At 36.9% G+C, this 20848-nt stretch overlaps 3 protein-coding genes across 8 annotated transcripts in view; 1 reads left to right on the forward strand and 2 right to left on the reverse strand.

Annotated features, from left to right (window-relative positions):
• LOC139110045 (WD repeat-containing protein 47) overlaps nucleotides 1-20848 on the forward strand; it is a 61220-nt gene that overhangs the window by 8075 nt on the left and 32297 nt on the right. For 2 of the 5 annotated variants that reach the window (XM_070669589.1, XM_070669579.1), the window contains exons 2-6: nucleotides 12796-13495; nucleotides 13684-14281; nucleotides 14481-14829; nucleotides 20446-20556; nucleotides 20708-20783. In XM_070669589.1, the coding sequence (XP_070525690.1) occupies nucleotides 12815-13495; nucleotides 13684-14281; nucleotides 14481-14829; nucleotides 20446-20556; nucleotides 20708-20783 (1815 nt within the window). In that variant the 5' untranslated portion in view covers nucleotides 12796-12814. Of the gene's footprint in view, nucleotides 1-552; nucleotides 710-12795; nucleotides 13496-13683; nucleotides 14282-14480; nucleotides 14830-18424; nucleotides 18972-20445; nucleotides 20557-20707; nucleotides 20784-20848 lie in introns of those variants that run through there. The other 3 variants (XM_070669569.1, XM_070669559.1, XM_070669616.1) reach the window with 3 other exon arrangements.
• LOC139110120 (uncharacterized) lies at nucleotides 2540-5384 on the reverse strand. 2 transcript variants are annotated; one of them, XM_070669703.1, is made up of 6 exons: nucleotides 5281-5384; nucleotides 4915-5032; nucleotides 4476-4736; nucleotides 3781-4391; nucleotides 3449-3582; nucleotides 2540-3228 (listed from the first exon to the last, which is right to left on the reverse strand). In XM_070669703.1, the coding sequence occupies exons 1-6, from the start codon at nucleotides 5299-5301 to the stop codon at nucleotides 3204-3206; spliced, it is 1170 nt and encodes a 389-aa protein (XP_070525804.1). In that variant the 5' UTR covers nucleotides 5302-5384; the 3' UTR covers nucleotides 2540-3203. The 2 variants fall into 2 exon arrangements, with proteins under 2 accessions (XP_070525804.1, XP_070525812.1); XM_070669711.1 differs by having other exon boundaries at nucleotides 3526-3582; nucleotides 5281-5383.
• On the reverse strand, nucleotides 8950-11870 carry LOC139110099 (uncharacterized). Its single transcript, XM_070669670.1, has 5 exons — nucleotides 11835-11870; nucleotides 11172-11534; nucleotides 10806-10983; nucleotides 10031-10722; nucleotides 8950-9695 (listed from the first exon to the last, which is right to left on the reverse strand). The coding sequence occupies exons 1-5, from the start codon at nucleotides 11853-11855 to the stop codon at nucleotides 9354-9356; spliced, it is 1596 nt and encodes a 531-aa protein (XP_070525771.1). The 5' UTR covers nucleotides 11856-11870; the 3' UTR covers nucleotides 8950-9353.

Below are 20848 nucleotides of genomic sequence, written 5' to 3' on the forward strand. Positions count from 1 at the left end.
CGCGACTGGTTCGTCTCCAGATGTAATTGCATTTAATTGGACGCTTAATTTAAGTCACGGGGAAAGAAGTCGCGTATCATTTCCTTCAATCTTTAAGACGAGCGTAATTACAACGCGGGACCGGGCAATCGAACAAATAAAAATAGAAATTAAAATATCGAAAGAAAGATTCGCGATAACGTGTCGGTGATTAAATTGTACATCGGGGACGTAAATGGACGGAGGTTTTCCATTTAACATGCCCGGCCGTGACACTCAATTTATTTCTTGTTTCAACGGATACCGTTTTGCCGCATTCGGGTGGTACTTGCCCAATGACGTCGCCGGGCTTTCGTTTGCGCTTCATGACGCGACCGTACGGCGTTTGCTTCTAGAGATTCTGGGGCAGATTGATTTTCTCGTCGGCCAGGCTAGCTTTTGCACGTGCGTCGCGATCCCGATGCGCGTCACACTTATTCTCACGTCCGTGATCGCAAAGGGTGTTATCGTACTTCCGACCGATACGCTGGCGCCGTCGCGACGGCGCTCCGACACCCGGCGACATCGAGTTAGTGCGTCGCGCGACGTCACTCGTACGTCCATCCTCAGCCACGTGCTCCGCCGATTTCGCTTTTGCATCTCGCGTGTGTGTAATATGTGAGGAATTTTCGAGTCTTTTTTTCGCATGAATGTTCGCCACGACGACGTACAAACGCGCGGGCCAGAAGACGTAAATATATGTTAATTACTTGTGATAATCATGCACGATTCGGTTCTTTCCTCGTTCCATTCTGATCTTCGTTATTTTCGCGTCCAATGTTTTTCATTCCAAAAATAAATATTCTCCTCGAGTCAAGTGATTTACTTAGTGATACGATCTTCCAACCTGAATTCTCTTACCGGGACAAGTATGTTAATCTCCTTGCACCTCGACTTCGTTTGCTCAGCACACGAATTTCCAATTTCTCGATCTTCACGTTGCACCGAAGAGTTTTGTTTTAAGTAACGGTTATTAAAAATATATTTTTATCTGACGTTTATTATAATTACTTGTGATTCGTCAGAATCTGTGATTATTATAAAAAAAAAATTATCGCGATTTGTTATTAAAACAAATTTGCATGTATTTTATTTAATTAAAATATAATTTTTTGAAGGTTTTTGCTGTTGGTAGTTTAAATTAAATTTTGCGTTTTATTCGCCGCGGTATCTACGTTGAATTTAAATTTCGCAACAATATAATATTCGGTACGTCAGTACGTTGAACCTGCACTAGCGACAGGAACGAGTAGTTGTAGGCTTTCCGCTTTTTCACTAACCAGAAGCAATATTTTCCAAGAGGGAATCTTCTTCGTGTTGCAAAGAAACCATTAACCATCCTGTAATGGAGGTATTCAGCGGGTCAGCTTTGACCCCGTAAGCCGAGACTGGTACCGGTATTCGACGCTTGATTTACCCACGGAGATAGGTCACGCGACAGTGTTCGTTATTTTTTTTTTTTTACCTTTGTGCAAGCAACGTAAACTCTCCAGCGCATATGCGCCCGGCTTCCATCAAATCACGAATTCAGAGTTTTTTTTTTCCGTGATGTTTGCATTACTTCAATAACATCGTATTTTCCTTTCTCCCTCTAATTTTGAAACAAAAAAAAAATGAAAGGATTTCTTGAAGTGTGTAATTCGATATATGCCCAGTTTATCGCACATAACAATCTGAAATTATATATGTTCTGCTATAGTAATACGCGATAACTGGAAAATAAGATGAATCAAGTTTGCTTTATTGCGGACGAAAATAACGTAAGAATTTAATTTACCGCGTGTAAATTTTAACATTCAATTTAAATTTAATTTCTTTTTCCACGGTTTTTAATTTTTATTGTCGCTTAATGCCGAAGGTAGTAATTTGAACTTTTTACTCGATGAAGTCACTTAGGAGCAGCCGCGAGTTATAAACTGTAATTTGTTAGGCTCTTCGATGTTTCAATCGCTAGCAGGATATTTTACTGTTAATGCAGAACGTACGCAGAATTAATATAATAATTTAATATTACCGATAAATGTCGATTTATTAGAATAAAAAATTATCGGCTTCGTATCCGTACTTCCTACGATTGCGGTAGTCTCATCGTTCATTTAACCGGAAAAAAATCGATATGCGCGGAAGAGCAAAGTAATCCATGAGAGCGATATTCTCCTCTCGTTTGCATACTCGATTAATTCTGTCCTGCAGGCGCAAGGATACGCCGTTATATTGGATTGCTTCAAAGGTCTATGGTATAAATTAACAAACGATCCTTACCGCTTGCGCGCGTGTGTAACATTGCGAAGAAAACGGAATATGTGAACGCCGGCAAGTTGAAGTTACGAACGCGGGAAATGCGGTGCAAGTCGCGGTAGAGAGTCAAGGAGATGTCAGAGTTGAAGCCAGAAGGGGGACGACAAAATGCACTCGGCAACGAGCTCGGATTTGTCAAGCTTACCTGCGTTCCTTTTGAAATTTTCACTCGGCGTCGGCTCGTTCGAGTTTAAAAAAAAAATTTTCTTCGTATTTTTATTAGAACTAAATTTTGAAATTATAAATGTAATTCGTAGAGAAGATTGAATTTATGCGATAGCGTTCACGCACCAATGCTGATGATTACATCGTTGTAAACACGATGCGCACCTTTTACGTATCGTTTCGTAACTTTCAACGCATTTTAAACGCCTCAGTGCTCCGTTACCTCGACGCGGTTATTATACGATGAGTTTATGACTTGTTACAACTGGCAGCCGTATATTACGTATTCATTTCAAGAGATCAATGATGCATTTCGATCAGCGATGCATTTCGATCGGTGAATCTCATGATTACCAATCGATTGCATGAAATATTATCCGAAGGTTATTATTCCACGTCATCGATGTCGTATCACGGTATTTAATTTCATTCAGTTCTTCATTCAGGCAAATTGTTATAATAAACGTCTCATTAATTTTTATCACAACGTTGCGATGTTTATTATCAAATAAAATTAATAAAAGATAAATATTCACGAGTCTTTGAAACGCATGTCGAAGCCAGTCTTCCTCAGCGCGAAAGAAATTGCGTGCCAACAGAGGTAGAGGAAGATGCGCCCCCGAGGGTTAGTCAGAAATTGCTCGATTGGTACTCGCCCTCCTTTTTCCAGTTGCTCTTGCAAATTTCACAGAAGTACGCTGTTTCAGTCCCCCGTCATAGATTTAATTAGTTATCCTGATAGCTAGTCTGAAATTATAACGTTAAAAAAAAATTTTAGTTTTTTCTCTGTAATTGTGAATGAATCTTTTTACAGGAATAAATTAATGAATGAGATAAAACACGCGCAATAATTAAGATAATTTAAAATTTGCGTAAAATAAATTAAGGAATTTTTAGTTTAATTTTTTTTTTTTTTTCTTATATAGGGGTGGAAAGTATACTGTTAATAGAATTAGTATTTATATACTCTGCAGGCGATTCGTGTTTTTTTTTAGGGAGAAGTATTGGTAAGCCAAGCATGGTAACAGGCCAATAGGTGAGAACCTTTTCTATATTAGGCTCGTCCTGAATCATAACTACTTGTCTATATCTTGCGTCGTCCTGTAACAAACGTAATACATTTTGTTAATTATTCGTAGATTTTTTTCTTTTCTTTTTTAATAATATCATGTAAGTCCTGCTATATCATGGACCACGCGAATATTTGTACACTTTACGCTACATTAAGTTTTACGTATTGAGCAAAATCAGCAGGTTCTAAAAACACGGAATAAATTGTGTTGATACTGCAGTTCTTACTTGCAAAGGAATCTCTTCTCGGTGCTCAGCTTGTCTGTTTTGCGTTACAACTGGTACCTTGGGTAATATAACTCGCGTGAAATATTCCCCTGGCCGAAGAAAGTTTAATGACGTCATCAGCTGCATTAGTTTTGCCATATTTTCTTCACTCGGCTGTTTGTTCCCTTGTGAATCTCGGTATTTACCGCTGTAATCGTTTACGGAATCTTGTTGACTAGCAAATGGATAGTACGATTCCTCCAAATTCAAAGACCCGTCGTATTCTTTAAAATATCTTTGGTCGCGCGCAGGCCATGCTTGCTGTTGCGTCTTTGGTACCATGTTGGAGACAAACGTGTGATGATTTGGCAAATCGGTTCTTGTACGCAAGCTCATGATTCCAAATACGAGCGGCGGAGTGATGCATGGTGATGGTGGTTTTCCATATTCACTGATGCAACCGAAATCGTCGTTTTGATCAATTTTTGTAGTAGGCTGTGAAACGGCGATAAATGGCGGAAGGTCCGATCTTTCCCATCTCGAGGACGGAGCAAATCTTGCGAAAGATATCTTTTCACTCCACGCTTTCAGCGATTCTTCTGGTTTTAATTTATAGGCGTACACGCGATATCCTGAAAGTATTATATATTGAAAATAATCGCAAGTACATATAACGTGGTTGCATTTTCTTTATACGCTATATTTCGATAACTTACCATAATCGTTGTTTCTTGGATGCCCTATTAGTTTCGGACCCATGTAAATGATTGCGTACTGCGGATTTATGGCATTCGGAAACATGTGAGGATAATCGTATAGCTGTGTCAAGAGGTGAAGATCCTCACGGGTAGGAAGTACTATAAGCTTTTTAGGTTCTAAAAGCCTTTCAAAAACTTCGCTAGGAACGGAAAGATTATCAGGATACGAATCTTGCGTGTAAACGCGAACAACGCGAGGAGTGTTGACTTGATATTTATCTGTAATCGAATAATTTACATTGAAAGCGAATTCATATTAATACCGTTTTATTAATTTATTTTTGTGTTCTATTGAAACTTGTATAAGTTAAAGTCATTATATTTTCAAAATAACCGATGTCTTTAGATAATTATTGCTTGAAGATATTAAATTATTTTAATTATTTAGAATATTTACCATTGAGGTTGATTAAAGACGATTTTACGGCCACATCATTGTCACTTGTATATTGGTACTTGGATATTTCGGCAAGTACGGTACTTAATAACGAAATTGATACTGCTGATAACTGGAACTATTACAAAAATTTCATATAAATTATTGCATTGTCCAATAGATATTTAATACAAAGCTCACTTTTTAAATTATCTACAAATTAAATTAAAAGAAAAAGAAAAATTATAGTTTTATTATTTCTTAATTTCTATAAAAAAATTTTATCCTGATTACGTACGATTTAATTATTGAAAAATTTATATGCCAGAAATGAAAGAATAATAAAAATGTTAAATATAAAATATATATTTAAAAAAATAAACTTACTAATCCTCGATATGAAAACATTGTGCGGTTTCTTGTAGGAGGTCTTTCAAGCTTAATACGAGACTAAAGAGGTTCTCCTCCTATCATTAAGTATAAATAATCTACAAAATTACTGACATCACGAAATTTTGGGTAATTCGACCGTACTTCGCATGTCGCGGCTATTGCAAAACCGTTCGTGGCAAAAATACGAGTGTCATCAAATGTTCTACAAAAGATACTTTAATTTCTGCAAAAGTGTATTCTGAAAATATTGTTCATGCTAATTGCTACCTTTAATAATTAACTTTATAACATATTTAAAAATTAAAAAAAAAAAATTATACATTTACATTATGTTGCTAAGAATCGGTCACTTATCAATCAGCTTAATAAAAAAGAAAAAAACTGCAACGATCATCGTTTCGTGTGGACGCAATATAATTCGCACGTGGATTTCTCTTTATTGTGAAATGCTTAGTTACGAAATGATATGCACGCGTATGGAATGCACGAAATAGCAGTTGGAGTTCATTGCTTTTTGGAGTCTACGCACTCGCAAGTGTGTCTTTAATTATTACGCAAGTAATATAGCTAGGTGTCGAGATCTAGACTATTTTTATTACTATTTATTTTTACATTAGGTACGAGAGTTACTCTGAATTAGAGTATTAGTCATTATTATTATCTTTCGTCTGTGTTTCGAAGTAATCTAACGTTATAGCACGCGATTTAATCATTTTCGGTAATAATATTTGTTAAAATATTCAATATAAAAATTTTTTTATAATGCGTTAACCCATTTCTCCCAGTTTAGAGATAGGATACACAAATAACCATTAAACCGCGCACGATTTTGTTATTATATAAGAGAATTAATAAGTATTTCGGAATAACTGCAAGAATCGAATATTCATGATATTTTGCTATTAATTTAAAGCTCATGGCAGCAGTAATATAATAATGATAAGGTTAAAAATAAAACAATTTAATATTTTTATTTTGTTAATTTAAAAACTTATATTTAATTTAATATACTGAAATAAAGCATTTTATTTTTTTTTATTTAGAAAGTTACATATAAAAGTTGAACTATCGATACATACGAAGTTTAACGACAGTATAGCTTATAAAAAATTATCCGTGTCTGGTGTAAAAATAATTATAATAAATGGAACATGAAAATCATTACGATCAATCGACTCGTCGTATCAGGGTAACGTGACAGAATCGATAACAGGGTTATGTGATTATTAATGCCTTACTAATAATACCAAACTCATAAAATAAACTTATAAAAATTTGCAACATCCGAATATTCGTCTAACCTGTGGTTTATTATGCGCCAATTATTTATCTATAAGTAATTATGTAAATAATAAGAACAATAATTCGAGAGAAGTCCGCAAAAATATGACACGTTTGATATTCTCAGTAGGTTAAGTTCTCATTGTTTCAATAGTAACTCGGTGAATAGGTAACGGACGGTATAAATTGCATAAAAGCAGGTGCTCTTTCCACATTGTATTCATCATCCTTCAGTGTGTACCCTTTGTTTTCGTTGTAAACATAAGGCATAGGAAAATAAGGCATAGGAAAAAGATTTAAAGAAGGAAACATATTTGTCGGCTCTTGTGATTCTTCCAAAGGCTTATCATTATCTATCATTTCCTGTAATAAACGCAATATTAATTATTTATATATATTTTTTTTGCGATAAATATGAAATACTTATAATGTTGGAAAAATATTTTAATTTTAATATTAAATAATATAGTGAATTTTATTAATATGGATAAGAAATTCTTTATCGGTATCTATTGTAATAATTAATTAAAGATTTATAAACCGATCAAAGATAAAAATTTCTACAAATACTAAATTAAATTACGGTAATATTCTTACGAATGGCAGCAGAACTGGCGGTTCTTGGCTCGGAGAATTGGTTATGCTATAAAATGCCTTTCGGTATTTACTATTATAATCGCCTTCCGAAGTTTGTTCAGGCCTTGTAGAATATCTGTTAGAAACGAAATGTGGAACAATATGAAATGAAAGGTCCTTCTTCATCGAATTCGACGGCATATCGAATCTCGGAGAACGGTAGTCTTCCTCCTCCTGAGATTTGTGTGGCGTCATGCTGGTATGATAGTACGTTGATGTTGGATAAGAGGGTACATTCGCGTCCATACTCATAAAGTCAATTACGGATATCGTTGGTCGATGTGCTTGCGGAATAATACGTGATGCATCTCGGTATTGGTTTACGATATTATCGTTACAATTACAATCGTCTCCTTTCAAATACCGCTTAATTATTGTAGGCTCATCAACAGGCACGATACTTCGAGCCATATGGGATAACATAGCGTTGCTATATTGAGGTTCGTAAACGGATTGACGTAGTACGTTGGCAAGTACATTATTCGCCAACGAAATTATCACCACTAATAACTGAAACAATTAACAAAATTTTATGTAAATTGTTTTCGAACAGATATTGATACGATTTATACTTAAAACTGTTCATTCAATAATCTAAAATTATTCAGAGAGAAAAATTCTGTTCCTATTAATTTATTATAGAACATGAGTTCACTCACTAGTCTTCGAGACGACCACATCGTAGCTTCTTGTCGTTCTTGCTATAATTTTCTCGAGCTTGACGCGATACTAACTATTGAAACTCCTCATTGTCGCCAAGCATAAATAACCTACAGAATCACTGACATTATGAATTTTGTGTAATTTGACCGCAGTTTGCATACTGCGGCTATTGCGAAATACTGTTTGAAGTGGAAATTCAAATGTCATCAAATTTTTGCAAAAGGGTACACTATTCGTACACTTTAAGAACAGTGCAATCTAAAAATCTCGTTGATAAAAATTAATATATTTATCGTGTTGGTTAAAGAAAAGTATTCACTTGCATCACGTTATAATGTAGCATTCATATTAAGACCAGCTCGTAAGAGAACTATAATCATGATCATGATAATTACAATTAATGATTATCGCGATATGCATTAACGCATTTTGACTAACACGTAGACTTTCGTAAAACGCATGAATACAACGCTTAGTAATGATATGCACGTACGACATGAACGAAATAATACTTCCTCGAGAGTTGTATTTTAGTGTCAGTGCGCTGACAGATATATTTTAATTATCTCATAAATAGAGAGCTGAAGCTCGAAATGTTGATTCAGACTTCTTACTAATTACGCGTAAGGACTATTTTTTAAATATAAATGTCACTAAATAATTTTTCGTCTTATTGTAATCTCTCGTAGTTTAAGATTAAAAAATAATTTTTTTTAAATTTTCTCAGATACTGCACAGTAATATCTATCACGCAATATTGAAGATTGTAATTTAAACTTCTTGAAAAAAAATTATAATACTTAAGAGCGATCACAAATTTTTAATTATATAATTTGTTAGTGTTCTCAAAATTTTAATCAGTATTATTTGTAAATGTTGATTTATTAGAATGGAAATTATTAATTTCATATTGGTACATATTTTATTTTTATGTCTTGTTATTACAAGTTATTTATTTGTTTCAAACACATATTCATAAACTTAATAAATAATTCTAGTAAAATTAGTAACACTGCTATATTATATATATACTGGAATTATTAAAATTTTTATGATACTTATATTAAAAATATAACCGCAATGTAATGTTTTCATTACATTTATTTAAGGACTACCCATAGATTTATTACATCGAAATAAAACGTTTTACTTAGAAAATCGTGTATAAAAGTTCAATTACCGAACAGGCGAAGTTCCGTAAGGAATACGTGTTTATTAAAAAATAAAAATCCGTGCACGATATAAGAGTAATTATAATTATATTAAATAGAACATGAGAGAACATGATTACGCGGTCAATCGACTCGCTGCTTCAAGGTAACGCGGCAGGAATCAATAATATCGTCATATCTATAACAGTACCTTACTAATAATAAACTGGTGACGAAAACATGTCATAAAGTGGCGTATTAGTCAGATAAGCATTGTTGACGTGGTTGAAATTTAAAGGCACTACTTATATTTTTTTTTCCCCGGCGTATTTGAGATTATATTTCCGATATCATCGATGGCGAGTATCTTGAAGAAGTAGTAAGTATTTCACCCAGTACTTGTTTAGGAATATAGTAAGGGTATTTATGAAGTGTGGGAGGATTCGTACCGAAGTCGATATACTGATTGTTCCAACCAAAGTCGTAGTTCGTATTAGGAGTCGTATAGGTATTTAGAGGTTGATTATTATTTTTGTCCCAATTATGTGAATATTGTGTAAAAGTAGGTGTTGCTTTTATGTTGGGCGATTCGGCGTAAACGTTCGCTAACTCTTCAGAATAATAAGGAGTAAGTAAAGAGAATTTCAGTTGTCTTGGTGTGGCAGTATTCGTGATTGCCTGTAACAAACGTAATGTATTGTATTAATTTTTTTTTTTTTTGCGATTATCATGTAAGATTCATAAGATATTTTACCGCGTAAATTGCATAAATATTTTATTATTTTATATGATAAAAAAAAAACTTTTTATAAGCATACAACATTTAAAATATCTTAAAAGTATTTCATTTTTAATTAAGCTGTACGGTGAATTTTATTAGTGCGATTTAATTAAAAAAATATTTTTATATCTGTAAAAATATCTGTATCTCGTAATAATCAATGCAATTTAATAAATTAAATAAAAAAGAAGAAATGTAAAAATACGAAATATATTAATGTTAGAATTCTTACTTGTGAAGGGTACATTTCTTGGTGTGCAGCTCGCGTTTGGAATGCTTTTACTTGTTCTTCAGTATTGACAAAAAAGGGATGGGTCTTTGGCCAAAGTGTTCTTATTAACGCCATAAGTGAGAGTATTTGTTCTGCAGTTGGTTTTTGATTTATAGCATCTTCTACGTCTTCTACGTCTTCTGCGTCTTCTGCATCCCGGTAGTTACTATTGTAATTGCTTCTCCAAACTTGCTCAGTTCTTGTAGAAGGTGCCATTCCATACATACGTGCGTCAAGTGATCGGTACTCTGGATATGATGGTTCGTTTAGTTGCGAATCTTCTCCTTTAGGATTCCATACACGATAAACTCCTGACGGTAAATGTAAATTCACGTTCTCGATGGCAGACGTAAATTCTTCAGTTGAAATTTTCTTTTCCGTATTTAATGCATCTCGGTATTGACTATCATCATCAGTTTCCGACATCGAATGTAATATTGTAGGTTCGTTAGAAATAATCCGGTATCCATTAGTTGGAGTTTCCTCTTGTTCCGGAGTCTTCTCACGAACTGGTACAAAATGTATACCAGGGTGCCGTGTTTGTAGAATGTCTTTCATTGTATTGAGGATTACTGGGTGGTAATACGCTGTCGTAATACCGTCTGATAGAAAAGGATTATTCACGCCAACTTGACGCTTTACCACACGCTTATCTGTAATAGAGCGAATTATATTAAAAGCGAAATTTCCGAATGAGAATTGTAAAATTTTTATTTTTATTTTTTAAAATATTTACCATTAGTATCGGTAGGTTCGTTTTCTGGAAGTAACGAGTCGTCGACAGCGAGATTCTTAATGTCAATTACGGGCGACTTCGCGGCCACATCATTATCCTTTTCTGTGATTTTAATTTTGCTGGATTCGATGTTTGCAGGATTTGATTCAAATGACCTTTTCCTTCGGCTGTGGACTATCTATAAAAATGTTTTTCTTAAAAAATCGTTCGATAAGTTGATTATCATATAAAAAAAAGCACAACAACTTAAAGCAAAGTTGTCAATTAATATATGCAGTTAGCGTGCATATTTATCGTATGAGATAAATTAATATTAAGCGTTACACATCAATATTTCAAATTAAATTATATTTATATAATACTTACGAAAGGTTTAGGATAGCCGAGGTATACTGATGGCTTCTCATATCCGCGGCCTCCGATTTTTGCGAAATGCAAGCGATGCGGATTTGATGGATAATAAGGACGATGGTGATAATGAGGATAATGAGGATAATGAGGATAATGATGTCGAGGGTATCCTATGAAATACTTAGCATTGGTTTCATACGGTTTATAAGATGGATACGTATGAGCATTGTAAGCTTTTGAACGATATTGTTCAGTGGGAGACTTCGTCTGTGGAACGATCTGATGTTGTGGGTAGTTTCCATATTGATGTGTGTAACCGGGTTGAACAATTATGTCGGCAAGTACGATACTTGCTAACGAAATTAGCAGTGCTATTAACTGAAATAATTAAAAAGAAAAAAAAATGTTATGCAGTTTGTTCTCGAGTAGACACACAATCCGAAATTTATTCTCAAAATGATTAATCTTGAATTAATGAGAAAGAAATTACGATACATATTTATCGATTTGTTATAGGTAGAATATTGTTTTTGCAAGGATAAAAATCTAATGAAATAATATATTAAACAAACGTTTCGTTTATATATATTATTTTCTATCAAATCTTTAATGCCAGTGACATGACTCGATTATCAAAAATATTTTAATAAGAAATACACATAAGATAAGTTCACTCACTAATTCTCGGTACAAAAACATCGTAGTTTCTTATCGTGATATAGTTCTCTCGAAGTTAACACCAGACTGACAATTCTTCTTTGTTGCTAAGCATATATAACCCAGTATCGCTGACACTATGAATTTTGCGTAATTTGATCCGTTTGCGTACTGTAGCTATTGAAGTAAAATTACGAATGTCAGCAGGTGCTTTCAGAAAGATACGTTATTCATGTAAGTTCCTCGAATAAAATAAATTCTGATAATATCGTTGATGCTTTTTCTTTATTAACTAAAAAATACTCGCGTATTTGTCTTAAACATTTGTCTTGCAAAGAACTGTATTATTCATCGCGATGTGTTCGCAATTTGACTCGCTCGCGCATTTCCGTTTATTGTGAAATACACGATTACAAATCCCGGCAATGATATGTACGTACGGAATGCACGAAATAGCACTTCCTCGAAAGTTCGATGTACTTTGAAGCCAGTGCATCCGCAGACGTGCCCTGATTATCGCGCAAGTGGGTGGCTAGATTGCCAACGCGTTAATCTAGACTTTTCTCTTGCCGTGGGCCACTTTAATTATAAATATTATTAAGTAATTTGCCGTCCGTGTCTTATCGTAATCTCGCGTTATAGCACGCGAGGCTTGAAACCGGGAGATAAGTTCCTGAAGCGATTCCTTAATTCTCAGACATTACATTATAATACTTATTAGCTAAAATAATAGTATCGTGCTAAGTCACTGGTAATATGGTAGTCAATGTCAACATTTCTCAGATTAATAAATTATTTTCATAATATATTTTATAGTATGTTTATAAGAGGGTTTATAATTAAAAATTTTTCATGAAAAATTAAACTGAAAATTTGTGAATAGTTTAACGTAAAATATTTTTTTTTTTTTTTTTTTGCGAAGTGAATATGCACGGCAGCGGTTCAATGGTATATTAATTTATATTTTATTAAAATGGTCCAGATTGCGTATTCGGTACGTGATGCCGGCGGCGCACCTGACGCTGCGCGAGGAGGATGTGGTGCGACTGACCTTGGAGTTTCTCCACAGCCGCGACCTTCACATCTCGCAGCTTTCGCTCGAACGCGAGACCGGCGTGATAAACGGCCAGTACAGCGACGACGTGCTGTTTCTGCGTCAGCTGATCCTCGACGGACAATGGGACGACGTACTCGAGTTCATCCAGCCGCTGGAGGCGCTTTCGGATTTCGACATGAGGAAGTTCACGTACTCAATCCTGCGGCACAAATATGTTGAGCTGCTCTGCATCAAGTCTGAGGCGAACGTTATCGCCGCCGGGACAAACGGCAGCGTGGATAACGCCGTAGAAGAGGTTGTCAAAGTGTTAAGCGATCTCGAAAAGGTCGCACCCTCTAAAGAGGAGTACAGCAGCTTATGCCTGTTACTCACGCTTCCGCGATTGACGGATCACCTGCAGTATAAGGATTGGAATCCAAGTAACGCGAGGGTACAATGTTTCCGCGAGGTTCATCCTTTAGTAGAGAAATTCCTGCCGGGAGACAGAAAGAGCACTGACCCTGCGCATCCGATTACCTCAGCGAAAAATGATCGTCTTATTCAGCTCATCATCAAAGGCATTTTGTACGAATCTTGCGTAAATTATTGCCAAGCAAAAGCCACCGGATCGAAAGAGAGTGAACAGGTAATTTTTTTTTTATTAAAAAAAAAATTTTTTTTTACTTTATACATGCACATATAATATATAATTACTTGATAAAATTTTTAATTTATTTTTACATGTTATAAATTTATTCCTATTTTTTATAATATGCATTTTATAATTCTTTTCGGTTAGATATTTTATTCAGTTCGTACGTTTTTATTTTATAGGTAGAGATGAGTTTTTCGAGGCTGCTGGATGGCTCCGTGGGCTTTAGCGATTCGGATTTAAGTTTGCTTTCGTGGCTACAAAGTATACCTCCCGAGACGTTCGCTGTACCTTTCGCACAAAGAACTCTAAACGTTGACGTGGAGCGTCTGGAAAGGCCCTCCTTGGAGACCTCGTGGACGGAGCATATGTTAATAACGCCGATCAAACCGAAGACTTTCCCGCACAGCGCCATGCCGTTCACCAGGCCGAGATCCGCTGCAGATATGATGTCTCGTAGTTTGGTGCCGGCTCTGGAAGCTGGTCTCGGGCCGAGAAGTCCCAAGAACACGTGTATACCATCGGCGGCGCTTATGGCATTATCTGTCGGTGATGTAAACCCCATGTCGAGATCATCATTCGCTAGCTTCCATTTGACTGGTTTCAAGAACAACAAGTTGATGAATACTAGCGTCGATAGACTCTTTGAAAACGAGGGTGATGTCTTCCTTAGTTCGAATTACGCCGAGTTCCAGCAGCTACCCTCGATACAAGAAACTACATTAAATGCTCAACCAAAGGTCCCTCCAAGGACTCGAGGACACTCTAAAAGCCCCGACGGTAAGATCACAAAGTACATTTTATGTTTATACATTACATTAAATATTTTAAATATTTAATTATTTAATAATTTAATATCAAAATTAATCTTATTATTTTTACAGTTAAGATTTAAAGTGCTTTTATGCAATGTAGAGTTTCTAAATTATTTTAAAAATAATCTGTAAGTTTTCTAATATTTTTTTTTCTTTTATATTAGGAGTGGACGTGGACCCTTCAGCGACATCCACGCCTGAACGCAGAGTGGCTGGAAGGGAATCGCCGGCGCCTTCGACTGCTAGGAGTTCCAGACGAGATTCCTTGGCAGAAAAACCAACGGGAGTCGCGGCCAAAATTACGGACCCATCCGTGATACCGATCAGACCGATGGCTCCTAACGACAACCTCGAACAAAGTTACAACGGTGGCCTATTTAAAGAATACCAGAAACAGAAGCAAAGATTGCAGGAGACCATCCAGCAGAAAGAAAGGGAAAGGGACGAATTAGTCAGGCAGTTAACTGCACCGTTACCCATGCAAGTGGCCGATAATAGACTTCAAGGAGATGGGTGAGTAAATTTTCATTATATTTTATTTTTAAATTGTCAACTTTGAATTTTAAATTATCTCCCACGAAATATTTGGCGAAGAATCGTAAAAATGATATTCACGACTTTCTATTTGCCAAAATAATACTTTTTTTTTTAATATAAAAAATATAAAAAGCATATACAGTTAAGGTATGTGTTCTGTAAATATCTATATCGATTCTGTTGCATCGAATGCACAGAACGAAAAGCTGAAGTCCATTTCATTCTCCAACAGATGGCGATAGCGAAATGCCTTTGTCGCGTTTATTATGGTAAAACATGTGCTGAGAATAGTAGCTTAGATTTAGTCTCCGGTGAAGAGATGATTAAAATAGATTTACCCTTCGATGAGAGTCAGTAAAAAAAAAGAAGATTATTTTGACTATTTTAATTACTTTACGTGATGCTTTTCGAATTGAGAGATGAAACCTTAGTTGTTAAAGAAATTTTTTAATAGTTCTTATAAAAATATATAATAAAGTAAATTATTTCAGAAATTTAATACATTTCTACAGAGTAACGTGTTAAGTCTGAATACTGAATTTATTAAATTATTTAATAAACACATAATTAAGAAAAAAAAAATAATGAATATGTAAATCTATTTTTTTCGTCGTTGTATTACAACGATCGCTGTCAGGAAACTTTAATCCGTAGTTCAGTAGTTATATCTCATTTTGAAATTGAAAGACTGCGAGAAAGCGAACGTTGGTCGCATGACAGGCTATCGTAATCGGAATTCGATCACGGTTCATTGCCGTCGACCGCTAACATCTTGCTCAAACCGGATACCGGATGCATGTGTACAATAAAACGGTGACCGTACCATTCCTGCCCTATCGATGATTCATGCATACGTCCACATTTACAACTGCCATTGTTTTATTCGTACGCGTGATCACATTCTGCAAAGTATGTAAAACATTACGGGTTGTTTTTCAAGTAATAATTCTTTTGTCACATACGATTTAATAGTATTTTCATTGATGCTTACATACGTTTTCACGAACGTGTTAATAAGGCTGATTAGCGCAGTCAGTCACGTCGACGTTTTCGCGGAATGAATCGCGGAATTAACTCGACCCGAAGGAGCTTCAAGTGTCTGGCAGTTCGTTAGTAGCGAAATACGGCGTATTTAGACGGCGGTGTCTCGCGGCCGACGAGATAGAGGCCGAACGAGAGCCCTTGATCCTTTGGCGAGTTCAACAAACGTGGTTATTCTTGATGATTTGCTAGATTCATCGGACGGCGCGGTCTGTTTTTGTTAACGACGTATAAAGCTCCCTTTGAAACATCTTTAAAGAATTCTGTCTTCTTTCAAAACAATGATATAGCTAAAAATTATCTTTTACCTTTATGCAATATTCTCGAAACTATTTGGAACTGCTGGATTATTTTATGAATTTGGAATCGTGAGAAATAAAATTATTACAGAATATTAAATTCAAAAAATGCAAATACATGTATATAATATAGTATTTAAGAGAGAGAGTGAGAGAAAAAACACGTTAATTTCTTTACGAAACAATGTAAAAAGTTCCGGAAGTGTACCATAAAATTTCAACCTACACGCGCGTGTTAGTTGCGCGAAAAAATTACTTACCGGTCTTTCCAATAATTTCCTTTCTAAATATACCGCGTGTTACTGCGAATGTCGCGCAGGCAAGTACACTTTTGCCGTCGGTTACGCACACGTAATGTATAAAAAATTCCTTGAGCGAGAAGTCACTTCGACGCGTTATGCCGATGCCAAAGATGGGTCCCATCGACGTCGCGGACTCGCGACGACGTCCGTCCGTAACGCAGCCACCTACTTACGCGAATACGGCGAGATGCAGCTCGTAATTAGAACGCGCGAGCGGCCGTCATTGGCAACAAACGAGGCTTTGTTGGAACATCATCGGAATACGAAGTGATCGCGAAGAAGTTCTACTCTTTCTCTCTTTTGCTTGGATTAAAAGCGTCTCGTTAGCCGTGAACACTCCAGGTGGTTATGGCTGGCGATAAAAAAGAAAAATCCGCTTCGAACAGTCGTTCTACGTCGATGAGTTTATGTATTGTATAAATGTTTATGCAGTTAAAAGATCAATTATTAATTACGTAGTTCAATTACTGGACGCGATTAGATATGTAATTAATGGCGTATTAATTTTTCTTTTATAATTATCTGCGATCTTACGTAACGTCTAAGCTTATCGGGGCGTGCAGGTTTTATTGCAATTTACCTTAAAGATGTTGTGAAATAGATTATATTTTATGTCTACAAAAAATTATTAGAAATACACGATATAGTCGTAAACGTGCAGGCAACAAAGTTTCAGTAAGTGAAACAAGAAGATTATTATTCAATGATTAAAATTGACGTTTCACTCGCAAATGTACGTATGGCCATGTTCCAAAATGGAGCGAATCGTGAAAGTTTTGATTACGGGCAGAAACGCGGGAATATAAGTCGAGAAAGAGAATGAAATGCGAAAAAAAACTTCGGGTTTTTACTTTGATATGGCTCGAAATATTTCGCGTCGGCGATATAAAAGCCCCGATGCGCTGGGCACGATTTAAGAAAGCAGAACGAAGGAATTCCTTTGCTGGCGAGTGCCGCTTGAAAATTCATAGGGAACACCGGCGTTCGTTGCTGATGTAAGGCAGAAAGTGTGGCGATACGTTGTGAAATTGAGTATAACTTGCGTGTATCATTTTAACTGCGAGAAATAACTGTGAGCCGCTTGTGGCTTCTGTTTCTCGAAGCGGGACATCTGCCAGATGTTCCTCGCGCGATTCCCCCGAAAGCGATTGTTCGCGCGCTCGATGCTCCTTCGCTTGAAAATTATTATCCAGATGAAAGTAATAGCTCCATTTAAAGAAAGAAAAAAAAAAAAAAATTCTATTAACACCAATTTTACGTTTTCTACAATTTATACTCTCGAGAGATTTTTGAGTGATAAGACGTACTGCAATAAAAGCCGCTTAAAGACTTTAAACGATTCTACTTGAAAAGTTTATTGGAATTTTTAAATCCACGTTGATTTAATAAGTAAATTATAGTCAAGATAAGCACAAAAAGCATTTCCCGTATGATTTTGTTGACTTACTCTTCCTATTCATATTTTTATTCGACTAATCGTTCTCTATGTTCCCTTCCGTAACTTTCTATTTATCAAAATGCAAAAAAGAGAGCGAGATGTGGTCACGCTGTTTACTCCGTTAAAAGGAGCAAACCGCGTTTTCCCCCCTTTATTTCATTTATCTCCGCATTTGCATTTGCGCTTCCTAAAGAGCTCGGGAAACTTTCTACATCTCTCGTCGTGAATCGCGCTCGCGACGTATCGCGGTTGCGCGCATCAACGACAGCTGATCGCCGCGGATGCACCGCGCGTGCAGGCGGCCGGAGGGAATCAAAGCAGCCTCTGATAGGTTCGCGATATACGCTTTGTTATTACGAGCGGAGTCGGGGCGCCGACATAGGTCTGAGCTCAGTCGTGCCTAATGCCGCTGCCGGGCGGAATCGTAGTCACCACCACCGCCGCTTTTGCTCCCTCGCGAGATACTCCACGTCGGGGGCCTTCTGGTCGGCAGTATCGGCTCGGTACCGCCCGCAGCTGCAGCCGCACGACAGCAAACGACATACCGCTTGTTCGCGCGACTGCTCTTGGCACGTCAGTCCTCGACTGCAAAACGAAACAAGCGGGCGAATTCCGCGGCTTCTCGGGCGGTCAACTCTGCATCGGGCGGTCGTCTTTCTCTTTCTCTCTCTTTTCTTTTTTTTTTTTCTCCTGTATTTCGAAGCTGTGCCGATTGAGTGCATTCCAAACCGTCGCGGCCGCGAGGGACCATCGACCTCTCAAGTCCGTGCTCGAGAAACGAAAATCGAAATCGCTCGTGTGAAATAAGACCCCGCCGTATGTGAAGATGAAGGCGTGAGGACACTCTGCCACGATTCGACGGCGAGAGGAACGTGCAGGAAGCATGATTTATCACAAACCGACGACGCCACGATTCCGCATCGCCGAGCGGGTCGGCGCGCAGCCTCCTAACAATCGGCCGACTTATAATAAACAGAACAGTCACAGCAGCACGTGTAGTCTCCGGAGCGTCGGTTCCACGCCGCCGTGCATAAGTCGGTAAATATTACTCGTCCGATTGCATGGATGACATTTACCGTAGTGTGGTTTTATTCAGAGAACATTCTCTACTCGGAACGCTACATTGCATAGATTTTAATCTTTAGAATTTATCTTTTTCACTTCCGAAAGTCTTATACAGCGCGGAGATCTAATTGACGACGGAGATGAAGGTGTTAACGGGAGATGATCAGCACTCCCAAATATTAATTGGTTATCCTAGTTTCCACGAATTCTCGACCGCACTTGTTATATTGTATAACTTATAAGCCACGTTCAGCGGGACGGTTAAGCTTGCGGAGCTGCTCCGGGAGCTCATGTCGCATCGCGAAACGTTACTTCGATTGAGAACGCAGCACGCGCCGTGATGCAGCGCGATTTTGTATAACGGTAACGAAAACCGAGCCGTCGCACGATGATCGACTGGAGAGATTGTTTCAGCGATTTAGAGAATGTCGGATTGTAAGTCATCTGTACATATCAAACCGTTACGTGGAAAAAGAAAAAAAAAAAATTGACAGTTCCTTCATGAGCAAACGCTATTACGAAACTGGTTCACTTTTAAGCGAACGGTCGCGCACAATTCGAAGGCGCTGAAGAGATTTTACAATATTCAAATGCCTTCGAAGTTTCGCGCACGTGAGTCTTTATACGAGAGATATTTTGCGAGTTATTACATGCTGTTTATTCACATCGCGTCACTTGCGGCTACATATTCGAGATGATACTTAATCCGTTGTTTATGCCTCGTTGGGAGGCACGCGGAGCCTAAGTTCGCGGAGGTCAATATGGCCCAACGTCTCGTTTTTCCGCGTTGAAACTCCGGGGGTGACAACGAATCTTCAATAAATCACGTCTCAGTTGAATAATGACGCGGGTTGAGAGGCCTCCTGCGACTTCTCAAACTTCTTCGTTTCTGTTTCTGTATGAAAATGACTATTCCCAGTCTTATTCTTTAGAAAATGACACTTAAGCAGGATATTATGAATTATTTGTAAATTGTGAATGATTTAGTAGAGAAAATCTTTGCATTTGAAAAGAGGAGAAGAAAGAGAGAGTAGAAGCAAATACAATTTTTTTACATATACGAACATTTTATTTTTAACAAAAATATTTAATTACTATTTTCGATTATCAACATTTATAATAATTTTAATTAAAAATTAAAAATTATTTTTCTGAACTTTGGTTAGAAGATTAATTTTAAATTTCGTATACTTAGATTTATATCTGTTTTCTTTATACAAAGTTGTTGCATGTAACATGCAACAGATAGCTGGATACAAGCTGGCTTAATAGTGAGATTACCGGTTGGAATGTACGGAAATGAGAGATTAATAAGTGACAGATGATAGCGCGTGACGAAACTAAACCCTTTAATCATAAGTCCCTCGTACTTTAAGAGAATTTATGATATCGCGTGTGAAACTTGATTGCTGGGAATTATCGTTCGTGTCTGTTCTGGCATTTGCAGAATAAAGCAACCTTTGGGAAGCAAAGGACCTTCGCCCGTTCACACGAGTGCACCTGTCCGGTCTGGAATCCAATCACCGAAGCCTACGATCAACGGATCGGATCCAGTCGCGTAAGTTTTCGAATCGCGTCGCATATAAATCATATTAATAAATCCTCGGTGATTACGCTGCGAAAATATACGCGAAAATTTTTGACTTCTTGTTATTTAAATCTCTATTTTCGCGAAACGTAAATTAATTGCACGTTTTATTTATTCGCAGGAGGCAAAACTCAGTATCGAGCGGTATTTACGATTCAAGAGTGTCGGAGGGACATTACGACGTCATCAAGCCGAAGGTAAGTTTTTAAAAATTTTTAGCTATTATACATGTCGTTCGCTGTAATTCACGAATCTGTCCTCG

Source organism: Cardiocondyla obscurior, linkage group LG02 (assembly GCF_019399895.1).
Source record: "Cardiocondyla obscurior isolate alpha-2009 linkage group LG02, Cobs3.1, whole genome shotgun sequence".
Taxonomy (NCBI): domain Eukaryota; kingdom Metazoa; phylum Arthropoda; class Insecta; order Hymenoptera; family Formicidae; genus Cardiocondyla; species Cardiocondyla obscurior.